The 15,180-nt window shown below is 49.0% G+C and overlaps 1 protein-coding gene across 7 annotated transcripts in view; it reads left to right on the forward strand.

Annotated features, from left to right (window-relative positions):
- Positions 1-15,180, forward strand: part of EPHB2 (EPH receptor B2) — a 262,683-nt gene that overhangs the window by 149,741 nt on the left and 97,762 nt on the right. For all 7 annotated transcript variants that reach the window (XM_088463735.1, XM_088463737.1, XM_088463739.1 and 4 more), the window contains exon 4: positions 11,648-11,803. In XM_088463735.1, the coding sequence (XP_088319861.1) occupies positions 11,648-11,803 (156 nt within the window). The remainder of the gene's footprint in view (positions 1-11,647; positions 11,804-15,180) is intronic.

The following is a 15,180-nucleotide window of genomic DNA, read 5'->3' on the forward strand; positions in this document are numbered from 1 at the left end:
CCTCCTGGAGAGTGTTCTTGATTTGGCCAACTGTTGTGAAGGGGTTTTTCTTCACCAGGGAAATAATTCTTCTGTTATCCACCACAGTTGTTTTCCGTTGTCTTCCGGGTTTTGGTGTTGCTGAGCTCTCCGGTGCATTCTTTCTTTTTAAGAATGTTCCAAACAGTTGATTTGGCCACACCTAATGTTTTTGCTATCTCTCTGATGGGTTTGTTTTGATTTTTCAGCCTAATGATGGCTTGCTTCACTGATAGTGACAGCTCTTTGGATCTCATATTGAGAGTCGACAGCAACTGATTCCAAATGCAAATGTCACACCTAGAATCAACTCCAGACCTTTTACCTGCTTAATTGATAATGAAATAACGAGGGAATAGCCCACACCTGGCCATGAAATAGCTTTTGAGTTGATAGTCCCATTACTTTTGTACCCTTAAAAAGTGGGAGGCACATATAGAGACCGTTGTAATTCCTACACCGTTCACCTGATTTGGATGTAATTACCCTCAAATTAAATCTGAAAGTCTGCAGTTAAATCACATCTTGTTTGTTTCATTTCAAAGCCATTGTGGTGGTGAATAGAGGCCAAAATATGAGAATTCTGTCAATGTCCCAATATTTATGCACCTGACGTTTGGGGGTGGCCCCACTGACATCACGAGTGATGTCAGTGGGTGAGCTTCCGGCTCTAATAGAGCCGAAAGCTCACTGGGGTTTGCGGGAACGAGACCCTACCACAAGGGTCTCGTCGCAAGCCGCGATGGTCGAGACCATCGCGACCATCACCTGGCCGCTCGCAATAGCTGTGGGTGGTCACCCACAGCTATGCGAGCGGCCAGGAGGCCACACAAAGAGAAAAAGAACGCCCTGATTCAGAGCGAGCGCTATTTCAGAGAGTCCGGCTCTGAATCAGGCCCAGTGTGTAGTGTGTGTATAGAGAGTGTTTGCATTGTGTATAACGGGTGTGTGTAGTGTTTGTATAGAGAGAGTGTTTGCATTGTGCATAATGGGGGGGTGTGTGTGTGTGTGTGTGTGTGTGTGTGTGTGTGTGTGTCAGTCACTGTAAGCATTGGCTTTCCTGCACGCTGTGACACGGATGTGATAAATGGGATTAATTACTTATCTGAGGTGAAAGTGGTGCTCGGGGCAGATGATGAAAAGCTCAGTGTGTAACAAGCCCAGGACCTGAGTGGTTGTGTCCGGGGGGGTCCTGGGTGAGGGGTGTATGGGCTCTGTGCTCCTCCTCAGCACTCACCTGGCCCCATCTGCCAGTGACCTTCACCCTGATTTATGTGTGCACAATAAGGATATTTGTCAGGACACATCACCTTATGGCGCAGGTTATGTGTAACTCAGTAACTGGCTTAGTACTGTACGTCTTCCTCATGTGTCCATGGCTCCAGATGGCAGAGAGCTCTCAGTGACGTGGACTGATTACATATCATTAGCCAGCAGCCCATGTGGAAGGAAGGGACAAAGCACCACTTACTGGTGACAAATGAGCCTATTACTAACAGAAAACAAGTTGTCAGAGAAGAATTAGGATGGATAAAGGTTAATGCCAGCTGGTGGCATTGGCAAATACGTCTCTGCCAATCTAGTGTAACAAACACCTCTGCCAGCCAGTGAGACTGACATATACACACCTCTCTGCTAGCCAGTGGGACTGACATATACACACCTCTCTGCCGGCCAGCGGGACTGACATATACACACCTCTGCTTGCCAGTGGGACTGACATATACACACCTCTCTACCGGCCAATGGGACTGACATATACACACCTCTCTGCCGGCCAATGGGACTGACATATACACACCTCTCTGCCGGCCAGTGGGACTGACATATACACACCTCTCTGCCGGCCAATGGGACTGACATATACACACCTCTCTGCCGGCCAATGGGACTGACATATACACACCTCTCTGCCAGCCAGTGAGACTGACATATACACACCTCTCTGCCAGCCAGTGGGACTGACATATACACACCTCTGCTGGCCAGTGGGACTGACATATACACACCTCTCTGCCGGCCAGTGGGACTGACATATACACACCTCTCTGCCGGCCAGTGGGACTGACATATACACACCTCTGCTGGCCAGTGGGACTGACATATACACATCTCTGTGATGGCCAGTGAGACTGACATATACATACCTTTCTGCCAGCCAGTGGGACTAACATATACACACCTCTCTGCCGGCCAGTGGGACTGACATATACACACCTCTCTGCCAGCCAGTGGGACTGACATATACACACCTCTGCTGGCCAGTGGGACTGACATATACACATCTCTATGATGACCAGTGAGACTGACATATACACATCTCTCTGATGGCCAGTGGGACTGACATATACACACCTCTCTTCTGGCCAGTGGGACTGACATATACACACCTCTCTGCCGGCCAGTGGGACTGACATATACACACCTCTATGATGGTAAGTGGGACTGACATATACACACCTCTATGATGGCCAGTGGGATTGACATATACACACCTCTATGATGGCCAGTGAGACTGACATATACACACCTCTCTGCCGGCCAGTGAGACTGACATATACACACACCTATTCTGGCCAGTGGGACTGACATATACACACCTCTGCTGGCCAGTGGGACTGACATGTACACATTTAACTGCGAGGCCTAAAGCTGGGTACACACTAGACGATATCTTGAGCGATTTGGCCGATTTCCGACGCATCGGAACGACAAATCGGTCAGTGTGTACCCACTATCACGATGCGGATGCGTGCCCATGCCGGTTGTCTGTCGCATCTTTTGTACATGCAAAAAGGTCTGATGATGTGTCTACAAATGCCATGCTGCCTAACGCAATGTTGTGCTGGGTACACATCGTCTAATGTGTACCCAGCTTAAGCCAAAGACACTTGAACATGTCTCTGTTGGCTGGTGGTACAGATGCACACACATGTCTGTCTGGGGACAGTGGACAGATAGACACATGTTTTGGCGTGGATGGCAGGACAGACACATACGTCTCAGCAGAGATGGGGTGTCTCTATCCACAGATTGGGTGTCTCTTTCCAACTGTCTGTCTCTGATCACAAATGTGGTGTCTCGTTGTATCTGGATGTCCGTTCCCGCAGATGGGGTGTTGTCTTCTGGCTGTGTGCACCCGCGGGGTGTCTGTGCCCAGCTGCGGCCCATCTCCTTGCAGCAGGCCGGTTGTGTGTATCGGTGCAGCCAGCCAGCCGCCCCCCCCCCCCCCCCCCCCCAGATGAACAGCATTCCCCAGGCTCTCTCACATAATCCCTGCGCTCCCTGCATTTGTCTGTCCTGGATAGGACTAGTTAGGAGATTGCATGTGGTTTATGACTGTGGGTCACACAAGGATTTGTTGACTTTTCCAGCCAGCGGCAGGATAATAAGATATGCTAGTTATTGTATTTAGAGTGCATTTTGTTAATGGCCAGTCCATTAGTGGCAGAAACAAGCCTCTCTTATACAAGTCATGTTGATTTAAAGAGCTGGATTCCAGTCTGGGGGTCTAAATCAATATCTATTCACATAGCTGTCAAGGCCGGGAGTGTTCGGGTCCTTCATCAGACACTTCTGCCTGTTGTTATAAGCAATTTCCAAAGTGAAATAGTGAATCGGTTACAGCGCTGGAACAGCGTGCAATAAGACCGGAGCTTTGTTGCTTTGCTTACTGGCGGAAGAGATGTGTATAAGTCGTTTGCACACAGCTGTGTACAGACGGGGTATATGCACAGATGACTGTGGTGCGGTGCAGGAGGAGTAGTGTTTGTTGCAGTGAATGATGAAACATCTACATAGTATAAAATAAAGACCCTGGTAGGCGTCTGTCTGTGTGTTTGGGGTAATCTAGAGAACCACTGGATGGATTGTGATGCAGGTGTCACTATCCTATAGAGCATTAGTAGAGGAAGGTTTAGGTGTATGACACGTTAATGTATGACAATAGGGAGCCGAGCAGGGATGATTTTAGTGAAGCAAGTCAATGAAAAAAACTGACATCTGAGCGCTGCCTAAAGCATTGAAGATATATCACAACGATGGACTTTTTTATACCATGTAGAGATTGATAAGTATTATCCGGTTTCTCCCGAAAAATTAATGTTTACTGATACAAAATTTCGGTTTTCCCTTTTTTTTTTTTACCGTTCCTATTTTTTTCATTTAACACGAGTCCAAATCCTGGTAAGAGTCGGCTTTCGCATGGCAGTAAATACACTTAACGTGGCTGGAGTTGACCTTAGCGGACTGTTTTTGCTTATGGACAACATTAGATGACGCTCTTACATGCCACGTCAAAACAAAGGGGGTCATTCAGACCCACTCGCGAGCGGCAGTACGCTCGCAAGCGGGTCGATGGTCCCCACTGCGCATGAGCACGACGGAGGGAGCTCCGTTGTGCGCATGCGCGAGACCCGGCGAGCGAAGGACTTTCCATCGCTCGGGGTCTCGCACCAAAGGGGGCGTGCTGTGGATGTTGATTGACCAGCACGCCCCCTTTGGTGGGCGTTCCGGGGGCGTGCCTGCCAGACGGAGGCGTTCCTATGGGAACGCCTACCGTCTGAAGCCGGCCCCACTGACATCACTAGTGATGTCAGTGGGAGTGATTTTGGCTCTGATAGAGCAAAAATCACTCCTGGCCTTGCGGTTGAGAAACCCGACCACAGGGTTTCTCTCGCAAGTCCGATGGTCAAGACCATCGTGACCATCTTGTTGGACGCTCGTATATGCTGTGGGTGGTGACCCACAGCTATACGAGCGTCCAGGAGGACGCTCCATTTTAATGGAGGTGGGCCCTGATTCAGAGCGAGCGCTCTAGTCAGAGCGTCCGGCTCTGAATCAGGGCCAACATCTTTTCGTGTTGAAGTCAGGAGGAAATACGACTAATGCCATCTGCAAGGTCTCGGTTAAAAAAAAAAAAAAAAAAGACAATCGCCGTAAATTCAAAATTGCTCCCGTGCGCAGCCGGGATGGGTCGCTAGTAAGTAATAGGTGGAGCTTACGTATTATATTAGGCTCTGAATATGTCGGGATATTCTGTAGCATGGAATTCGCTTTGTTGCAATAAACGTTGCTCCATCTGACAGAGCTGAATGCTGGGTAGCTCCTGCTCCGTGTCCTGTATTTGTAGGGATTGCTGATAATGGTACACTTCTTGTTGGTAGTACTGTACATCTGAGATTTTGTTCCTTACACTTTGCGCAGAATCATGTTTACTACACAATAAACTGAAAAGACATATTGCAGAGCTGTTTATGACACCGTGCTGACTGCTGAATCTGTCTCCCTTCCCTTCTACTATAACTTGATCCAATATTCAGAAAATCCGTCATTGCATGCCGTTACCATGCCGGTCCGGCAAGATCTCTGCCTGATTCCCCGTACAGGAACTAGCCGACCAGTTCTTAGATTTCCCTGGCTGCACACTGTAATGAACTGTGCTGCACACACCAGTGCCGTACGTACGGCGAGCGTTTCTTGTCATATTCGCACTGTGCATACTCCGTAAATGGGCGCGTGGCCGTATGGCAATGCTGAGGCATATGAATTCTGATGGGATCTCTACTCACGACTAAAAGAGGCGAAACGGGGGTGTGCCGCAGCGTTCTCGTATAGACAAAGCTCAGGCTGGCATGTAAGTGTGTGTACCCCTGATTGGAGGCGTAGCTTGTGCACCTAGTATTGGAGACACTCACTGATGATGATGACGCAGATTGGGGCTCATCTCCCCTGTGTTCAGCTCTGTATATGGGCCAATACACGCCGGGCACGACATGCCTGGATAACTGCGTATAAAGTCATCTGCCCACCTGCAACGTGCACCCCCGAGACTGTGCTTAGATGTATTGTACCCGCGTCATGTGTGGCTCGGCGCATTGTCACGTAGGCCAAGTCTGTGCTAAATTCACATAGGAATCGCAGATTATCCGACCCATTAGGTTTCTGGTATGTGTGTCACATTCCTGGCTGGTTACTGTCCCATCTTGTCGGTGGCCAGCGACGCCCCAGGACGAGGGTCCCGGAAGTGCTGGTGAGGAGTATGTAACCTCTCAGGGAATGATTAATGCACAGTATAAATAGTAATGTGCTGCCTGGATTGCTCTGGTGTTTTAATATCTCTCTAGCTGTTGATATTGGAAGCCGATTGTTGCTTTCTAAGTAATCTATAAACCATGGACCCATCTACTTATCCTGACATTTAGATGTTCTATGACGTTCTAGTGGTCGCTGTCAGAGAAGTCTGGGAGACCCTGGTTTTAGCATCTTGCTGTCAGCGGTTCCTACTTAATTACAGAAATATACAGCCTGTTAACTATTGTTTATTTACTCAGTGATATAATAGTAGCAACCCACCCAAAGTGGGGCAATTATCTCCCTGTAAGTAACAGAATGTATGCCACAATAGCCCGGCGTCGTCAGGGTATATCCAACTTACCCATTCATAGGTTAGATGGAGCCGGAGACCTAGTCCACGTGGCCAAGATAGCAGCTGCGGCACTGAAGGGGTTAACCCTCGTGTTACGGAGCCATCTTCAAATGGACTAATGGTGCTAGGCTCCAATTTCAAACAACTTATCAGCGCTAGTACCAGAGTATATAGAAACAAGATATCTATCAAACATGTCCCAGTATAACAATGCATAGATATATGACATATTTACATACGTGTATGAAATGAATAGCAGTGCCTTGGTATGTAAAGTCTGGTGCTGAGCAACAGACAGAGGTCCTGATTCAAAGGCGCACACTATTTGCGTGCGCTAGCTCGCTCTGAATCAGGGAGTCCCAATTTTTGTTTACGACCAGCCTCCAGGCCGCTCGCACAGTTGTGGGTGACCACCCACAGCGTGTGTGAGCGGCCTGGCGATGGTTGCGAGACCTGAGACCCTACCACAGGGTCTTGTCGCAAGCCCGAGTGGACTTCCTGCTCTAATAGATCAGGAAGTCCACTACTGACATCACGTGTGATGTCAGTAGGGCCGCCCACAAACAGCAGGTGTTCCTTCGGGAACGCCTCCGTTTGTCCAGCCACCCCCCCCTCCCCGCCTACAAAACAGGGCGAGCTGTCTATCAACATCAACAGCCGCCCTGTCTTGTAGCGAGCCCTGGAGCGAGTGATTTCGCACTTGCTCCGGGGCTCGCGTGCGTGCACAATGGCCCACCATCGACCCGCTTACCAGCGCTATGCGCTCGCGAGCGGGTCTGAATCACGCATAGAATGTGTATATATCTTACGGTGTGTTGTAATGTAATGAAAGGTATAGGTGTATAACATAAGTAAGAAATGCACCTTAGTATTTTGTTTTATAAGGCTTTTGCCATTTGGGTAGGACTGTTGTTGGGACTCTCTCTCACAGAAAGTGTTAATCACTGTATCCTGAGATCAGCAAAGGCCGTATGTTAATTTAAAGCACTTTCTTTGAAATACACTCTAGGTGGTACTGTATTGTGGCCTTTTCTAAGAAGGTGTTAAGGAAAGAGACAGTTCTGTGCTAAATCAGATTGTGTTTAAAGCAACCTGTTTTGAGTCATAGATCTATCAACGGAGGAACACAATTGACAAGTGTGTGTAAATGTATGCGAGTTATACTGACATGCTGGAATTCAGTTTATTACATAGAGCCGTATTCAATTTGAGCGGCCCTGCAATACTTTTTCGCCTCCCAGGACTGTTCGCCTGTTTTGCAGGCGGAAAAGTATCATGCGCGTGCCCGCGTATCCCCGTATTCAATTTGAAAGTGGGCGAAACGGGACCCGGCGAAACTGAAACAAGCGGAAAGTACTGTCAGATTGGGGGAAATCAGCCTGACACCCCCCAAAAGATGCTCTGACATGGGGGTTCCCTATGGTACACCCCGATTTGGCTTGCTGAAGGTATTTGGTGTTTTTAAACGGGCTCAATAGCTGCTAAATAGCGTTTTTCTATACGTGATGCAGAATAGTATTCAGGAGGTTTTTTTGCAGAAAATAACTTATCCCAGCAAATTTGGGGTACTTGAAAATGGGGGTCAGCATATTTTAAAGCTTCTAAAGTTAAGTTTAAAAAATTGTGAAAAATCCACCTGCCGCAATCACCTGCAATGATAAAAACACTTGGGGCATACTTGGGGACCCACAACATTTGTTTAAGTCTTAAGTCTTCTTAAGTCTTTTTGAAAAATTTTTTTACAGTGTTTACCTTTGGAGGACTGTCTGAAGGCTGCACGGGGGTTCCCGCAACGTTGTACTCCAAAACCCCAATTCTGCACTTTTTTCCGCCTGCTATTCATAGGCGATACTTTTTCGCCTATTACGTTGCATTGACTTTCCGCCTAGGTGGAATGTCTTCCAAATTGAATACGGAGTAAAATCAAAACAGGTGAAAATGACATCGGCGAAAAGTTTCCGTAGAAAAACACGCTAAAACGGCTTTTCGCTCCAGATTGAATACAGCCCATAGTGCCTACCTTTGGCTTCTGCTTCCCGGGAGAAGCCTTGGTAGGAGAAGCAGGTGGGCTGTGATGGGGGCCTGACAGGTCACGTCATTAAGCCCTGCCCCCTTCGTGACAAATTGCTGCAATTGGCTTAAATTTAAATAGGGGGCGAGGCTAAATGACACGATTCACTGATAATCTCGTCATTAAGCCCTGCCCCCTACACGGGGACCTGCGATTTTCGCGGAAATTCTCCCCATTCTGATCACTTCACTAGGAAGTGGGCAGAATGCAGGAGGAGTGCCTACCCTTCCGGGGGTGCGGGGGGCTACCCGAAAAATCGGGAACCTCCCGCGAAAACCGGGAGGGGAGCACGAAGCACGGAGCAGCAGGTTAGGATGAGAGCTGGATGGAGAGAGTTCCAGAGGTAGGGAGCAGCACTGGCAAAATCTTGGAGGCGGGAGTGGGAAGAAGTAATCAGTTGGCAAGAGAGGCGGCGTTTGTTGAGCGGAGTGGGCGGGTGGGTGAGTTCACCTAAAGAAGATGTATAGAGGGAAAATAGGAGAGGTCCAATAACTGAACCTTGGAGAACACCTACCATTAGTGGAAACGGAGGGGAAGAGAGGCCGAGAAGGATCGGTCATTAGGTAGGAGGACTACCAGGAGAGGGCAGTGTCACGTAGACCAAGGGTGTGAAGGATATGCATCAGGAGAGGGGTGATCCACAGTGTCAAAAGCAGCAGAGAGGTCATGGAGAATGAGCAGGGAGTAGAGGCCCTTGGATTTGGCACCAAGGAGGTCGTTGTTGACTTTTGTAAGGGCAGTTTCCATGGAGTGGAGAGAACGGAAGCCTGACGTGGGTCAAGTAGGTAGTGGGAGGAAAGAAAGGTGGTAAGGCGGGTGTAGACAACACGCTCAAGGAGTTTGGAGACAAACGGGAGGAGAGATGGGTCGGTCTTGGAGGTATATGGGCAGGATTACAACCTGCTGTATTGTGCCCTTTTACTACAGTATATAAAGGGCTCTGTAGAGTGTATATCCCCTGAACATAAAAGATGTTGTACTTCTGAAGAATAGCTGTATGCTGTGATTGTCCCAGCACCTTTAGCAAGAGACCTGTCTTTTTAAAGACCGATGATAAGTAATCATGTTGCCTTAAGACGCCTGTATCTGCCTGTGACTAGCACAGTAGCGCCAAACTCTACTCCATGCCACAGCTGTTCTGGATTAAGCCCAGTGTCTCCAAGCTGAAACCCTTTGCCAGCTTCTCAGTGCAGACTGGTTTTTAGTAAGGGTCCAGTGGGAATTACTTCACACTACCCAAGAAATGTTGCAGTTGCTTGTCCGCACATACCCAGAAGTAGGCAGTTCCAGGTGCCGGTGTATGTGCCTGCTGGTGGCAGCAAGTTAATCGCCCAATACGCAGTGGGAGGAATCGGTAACAGGTAGTTACTGACTGTGAAGGGATCCCTAGGGATGGTGCAGTAAGCCTAGTCGGGTATGAGTAACCACTATTCTGTCGGTGTCAAAAATCTGTGATCGCCTGGCGGAGCGAGGGCAGCCGGGCACAGAGCCGCCATCTATAACACAATGGGAGTACACCGGGTTTTGTCTGTGCACGTTCCACACTGACTCAATGAGCAGAGTACATGATGTCCATACAGCCTTCATTACCTAGAATTACACCTGATGTCCATAAAGCCTTCATTACCTAGATTTACACCTGATGTCCATACAGACTTCATTACTTAGAATTACACCTGATGTCCATACAGCCTTCATTACTTAGAATTACACCTGATGTCCATACAGCCTTCATTACCTGGTTCTAGACTTAACCTCCATACAGACTTCATTACCTGGAATTACACCTGATTTCCACACAACCTCCATCACCTAGAATTACACCTGATTTCCACACAACCCCCATTACCTAGAATTACACCTGATGTCCATACAGCCTTCAGTACCTAGAATTACACCTGATGTACAAACAACCTCCATTACCTAGAATTACACCTGATGTCCATACAGCCTTCATTACCTAGAATTACACCTGATTTCCACACAGCATTCATTACCTGGTTCTAGACTTAACCTCCATACAGACTTCATTACCTGGAATTACACCTAAACTCTACACAGCCTCCATTACTTGACACTAGACTTGACCTCCACAAAGCCACCATTACCAGGTTCTAGACTTGATCCTCCACACAGCCTCCATTACCTGATGCTAGACTTGTCCTCCATACAGACTTCATTACCTGGAAATACACCTAAACTCCACACAGCCTCCATTATCTGACACTAGACCTGACTTCCATATAGCCTCCGTTACCTGGAATTACACCTGATCTCCACACAGCCTCCATTACCTGATGCTGGTCTGGTCGAGTTCTGCTGTGTGTTACCAGCGGATTGCTGTGTGTTACCAGCGGATTGCTGTGTGTTACAAGCGGATTGCTGTGTGTTACCAGCGGTTACTAGCGGATTGCTGTGTGTTACCAGCAGAATGCTGTGTGCTGCCAGCGGTTACCAGCGGATTGCTGTGTGTTACCAGCGGAATGCTGTGTTTTACCAGCGGAATGCTGTGTGTTACCAGCGGAATGCTGTGTGTTACCAGCGGAATGCTGTGTGTTACCAGCGGAATGCTGTGTGTTACCAGCGGAATGCTGTGTGTTACCAGCGGAATGCTGTGTGTTACCAGCGGAATGCTGTGTGTTACCAGCGGAATGCTGTGTGTTACCAGCGGAATGCTGTGTGTTGCCAGCGGTTACCTGCGGATTGCTGTGTGTTACCAGCGGATTGCCTTTGTGTTACCAGCGGATTGCCTTTGTGTTACCAGCGGATTGCTGTGTGTTACCAGCGGAATGCTGTGTGCTGCCAGCGGTTACCTGCGGATTGCTGTGTGTTACCAGCGGATTGCTGTGTGTTACCTGCGGAAGATGTGAGTCTGGCAGATGGTGTGAGGCTATGCTGTACCAGCATGGCATTGAGCACCCGCAGATAAGGGTGTTGTACACCAATAAGTGAGCGATTAGACAGACTGCCAATACCTAATCATTAGGATACTATATAAGATTGCAGCTGGTCCTAGGCTCATGTTGAGGTTACACAGGAATTTTCCAGCCGCTGTGTTGTCTCATATATAATAATTGTCCTCAGCCTCCTTCTAGTCATGTATAAAATCCATCTCTTCTGTCCCATTTTAGGATGTCCCTCAGGGATGTTCAAACCTGACCAAGGGGATGAGACCTGCAAATCCTGTCCATTCAACAGCCGCACCACCTCTGAAGGGGCTACCAACTGTGTGTGCCGGACGGGCTACTACCGCGTGGACTCCGACCCCCTGAGCATGCCGTGTACTAGTAAGTGGCTGTGGGTGGAGCTATAGAAAAGCCATTATATGGGTGATGTATACGGAGGGAGGGTGTGATAGATGGGTGAAGTATACGGAGGGAGGGTGATATATATGGGTGACGTATACAGAGGGAGGGTGTGATATATGGGTGATGTATACGGAGGGAGGGTGTGATATATGGGTGAAGTATACGGAGGGAGGGTGATATATATGGGTGACGTATACGGAGGGAGGGTGTGATATATGGGTGAAGTATACGGAGGGAGGGTGATATATATGGGTGACGTATACAGAGGGAGGGTGTGATATATGGGTGATGTATACGGAGGGAGGGTGATATATATGGGTGACGTATACAGAGGGAGGGTGTGATATATGGGTGACGTATACAGAGGGAGGGTGTGATATATGGGTGATGTATACGGAGGGTAATATATATGGGTGATGTATATGTAGGGAGGGTAATATATATGGGTGACGTATACGGAGGGAAGGTGTGATATATGGGTGATGTATATGGAGGGAGGGTGATATATATGGGTGATGTATATGGAGGGAGGGTGATATATATGGGTGATGTATACAGAGGGAGGGTAATATATATGGGTGACGTATACAGAGGGAGGGTCTGATATATGGGTGATGTATATGGAGGGAGGGTGATATATATGGGTGACGTATACAGAGGGAGGGTGTGATATATGGGTGATGTATAGGGAGGGAGGGTAATATATGGGTGATGTATATGGAGGGAGGGTGATATATATGGGTGATGTATACAGAGGGAGGGTAATATATATGGGTGACGTATACAGAGGGAGGATCTGATATATGGGTGATGTATATGGAGGGAGGGTGATATATATGGGTGACGTATACAGAGGGAGGGTGTGATATATGGGTGATGTATAGGGAGGGAGGGTAATATATGGGTGATGTATACAGAGGGAGGGTGTGATATATGGGTGATGTGTATGGAGGGAGGGTGATATATATGGGTGACGTATACAGAGGGAGGGTGTGATATATGGGTGATGTGTATGGAGGGAGGGTGATATATATGGGTGACTTATACAGAGGGAAGGTGTGATATATCGGTGATGTATATGGAGGGAGGGTAATATATATGGGTGACATATACAGAGGGAAGGTGTGATATATGGTTGATGTATATGGAGGGAGGGTGATATACCGTATACACTCGAGTATAAGTCGACCCGAATATAAGCCGAGGTACCTAATTTTACCACGAAAAACTGGGAAAACTTATTGACTCGAGTATAAGCCTAGGGTGGGTAATGCAGCAGCTACTGGTAGTAATCCCCCCCTGGTACTGTCCCCAGTAGTAATCCCCCCCTGGTACTGTCCCCAGTAGTAATATCCCCCCCTGGTAGTGCCCCCAGTAGTAATACCCCCCCTGGTAGTGCCCCCAGTATTAATCCCCCCCCCTGGTAGTGCCCCCAGTAGCAATATCCCCCCCTGGTAGTGCCCCCAGTAGCAATATCCCCCCCTGGTAGTGCCCCCAGTATTAACCCCCCCTGGTAGTGCCCCCAGTAGCAACATCCCCCCCTGGTAGTGCTCCCAGTATTAATCCCCCCCCCTGGTAGTGCCCCCAGTAGCAATATCCCCCCCTGGTAGTGCCCCCAGTATTAACCCCCACTGGTAGTGCCCCCAGTAGCAACATCCCCCCTGGTAGTGCCCCCAGTATTCCCCCCCTCCCTGGTAGTGCCCCCAGTAGCAACATCCCCCCCCCTGGTAGTTCCCCCATTATTAATCCCCCCCCTCTGGTAGTGCCCCCAGTAGCGATATCCCCCCCTCTGGTAGTACCCCCCGGTAGTACCCCCCCAGTAGAAAGAAATGTAAAAAAAGCAAACACTTACCTGTAACCCCGCTCCTGGTCCCGACGCTGCTACAGGCTCCTCCGCCGCTTTGCATAATGGGAGAGACGTCGTCATGACGACGTCTCTCCCATTACCCACTGCGGGAGCCTTAAGATGGCTCCCGCAGTGGGAGCAGCAGCAGCCGCTGAGAGTCTGACAGACTCTCAGCGGCTGCTGATTACACCAAACACACAGCTGCCGGCTTCGGCGGCTGTGTGTTTGGCAGTGTGTAGTGCTGACCGAACTCCGTCCGGTCAGCGCTACACACGCGGTGCAGGCTGTGTCACAGTGACAAAGTCTGCACCGCGGCCCGCATGGTACGCTACTCAGCAGCGTACCATGCGGGCATGACTCGAGTATAAGCCGAGGGGGTGCTTTTTCAGCACAAAAAATGTGCTGAAAAACTCGGCTTATACTCGAGTATATACGGTATATGGGTTATGTATATGGATGAGGGTGATATATATGGGTGACTTATACAGAGGGAGGGTGTGATATATGGGTGATGTATACAGAGGGAGGGTGTGATATATGGGTGATGTATACAGAGGGTGGGTGTGATATATGGGTGATGTATTACAGAGGGAGGGTGTGATATATGGGTGATGTATACAGAGGCAGGGTGTGATATATGGGTGATGTATACAGAGGGGAGGGTGTGATATATGGGTACTGTATACATAGGGAAGGGAAGCCGACGGAGGGAATCCCGACCGCCGGCTTCCCGACTGTCTAATCCCGGCAAGGGTTAAATGACAGGCGCCAAAATCTCGACGCCTGTCATTTTACCTACGCCGGCAGCCCGGCGCCTGGCATCCCGATCGAAGGTAAGCCAGGCACGGACAGCCGCGAGGGGGGAGGGTTAGGTTCAGGGCTCCCAGAGGGGATTTAGGGTTAGGCACCCCCCCGGGTGGGTTAGGTTTAGGCAGTGGGGAAGGGGAGGTTAGGTTATTAAGTTAGTTTATAATTACCTTAGTGCAGTCGGGAATTACACCCATGTCGGGCTGCCACCACTGATTATTCCCACTGCACCATGCCATGCTTACACATAACACCACTGATTATTCCCACTGCACCATGCCATGCTTACAGCTAACGCCGCTGATTATTCCCACTGCACCATACCATGCTTACACCTAACGCCACTGATTATTCCCACTGCACCATGCCATGCTTACACCTAACGCCGCTGATTATTCCCACTGCACCATGCCATGCTTACACCTAACACCACTGATTATTCCCACTGCACCATGCCATGCTTACACCTAATGCCACTGATTATTCCCACTGCACCATGCCACGCTTACACCTAATGCCACTGATTATTCCCACTGCACCATGCCATGCTTACACCTAATGCCACTGATTATTCCCACTGCACCATGCCATGCTTACACCTAATGCCACTGATTATTCCCACTGCACCATGCCATGCTTACACCTAACGCCGCTGATTATTCCCACTGCACCATGCCATGATTACACCTAACGCCACTGATTA

This window comes from Taudactylus pleione, unplaced genomic scaffold (genome assembly GCF_031769625.1).
Source record: "Taudactylus pleione unplaced genomic scaffold, aTauple2 ptg001441l, whole genome shotgun sequence".
Classification (NCBI taxonomy): Eukaryota; Metazoa; Chordata; class Amphibia; order Anura; family Myobatrachidae; genus Taudactylus; species Taudactylus pleione.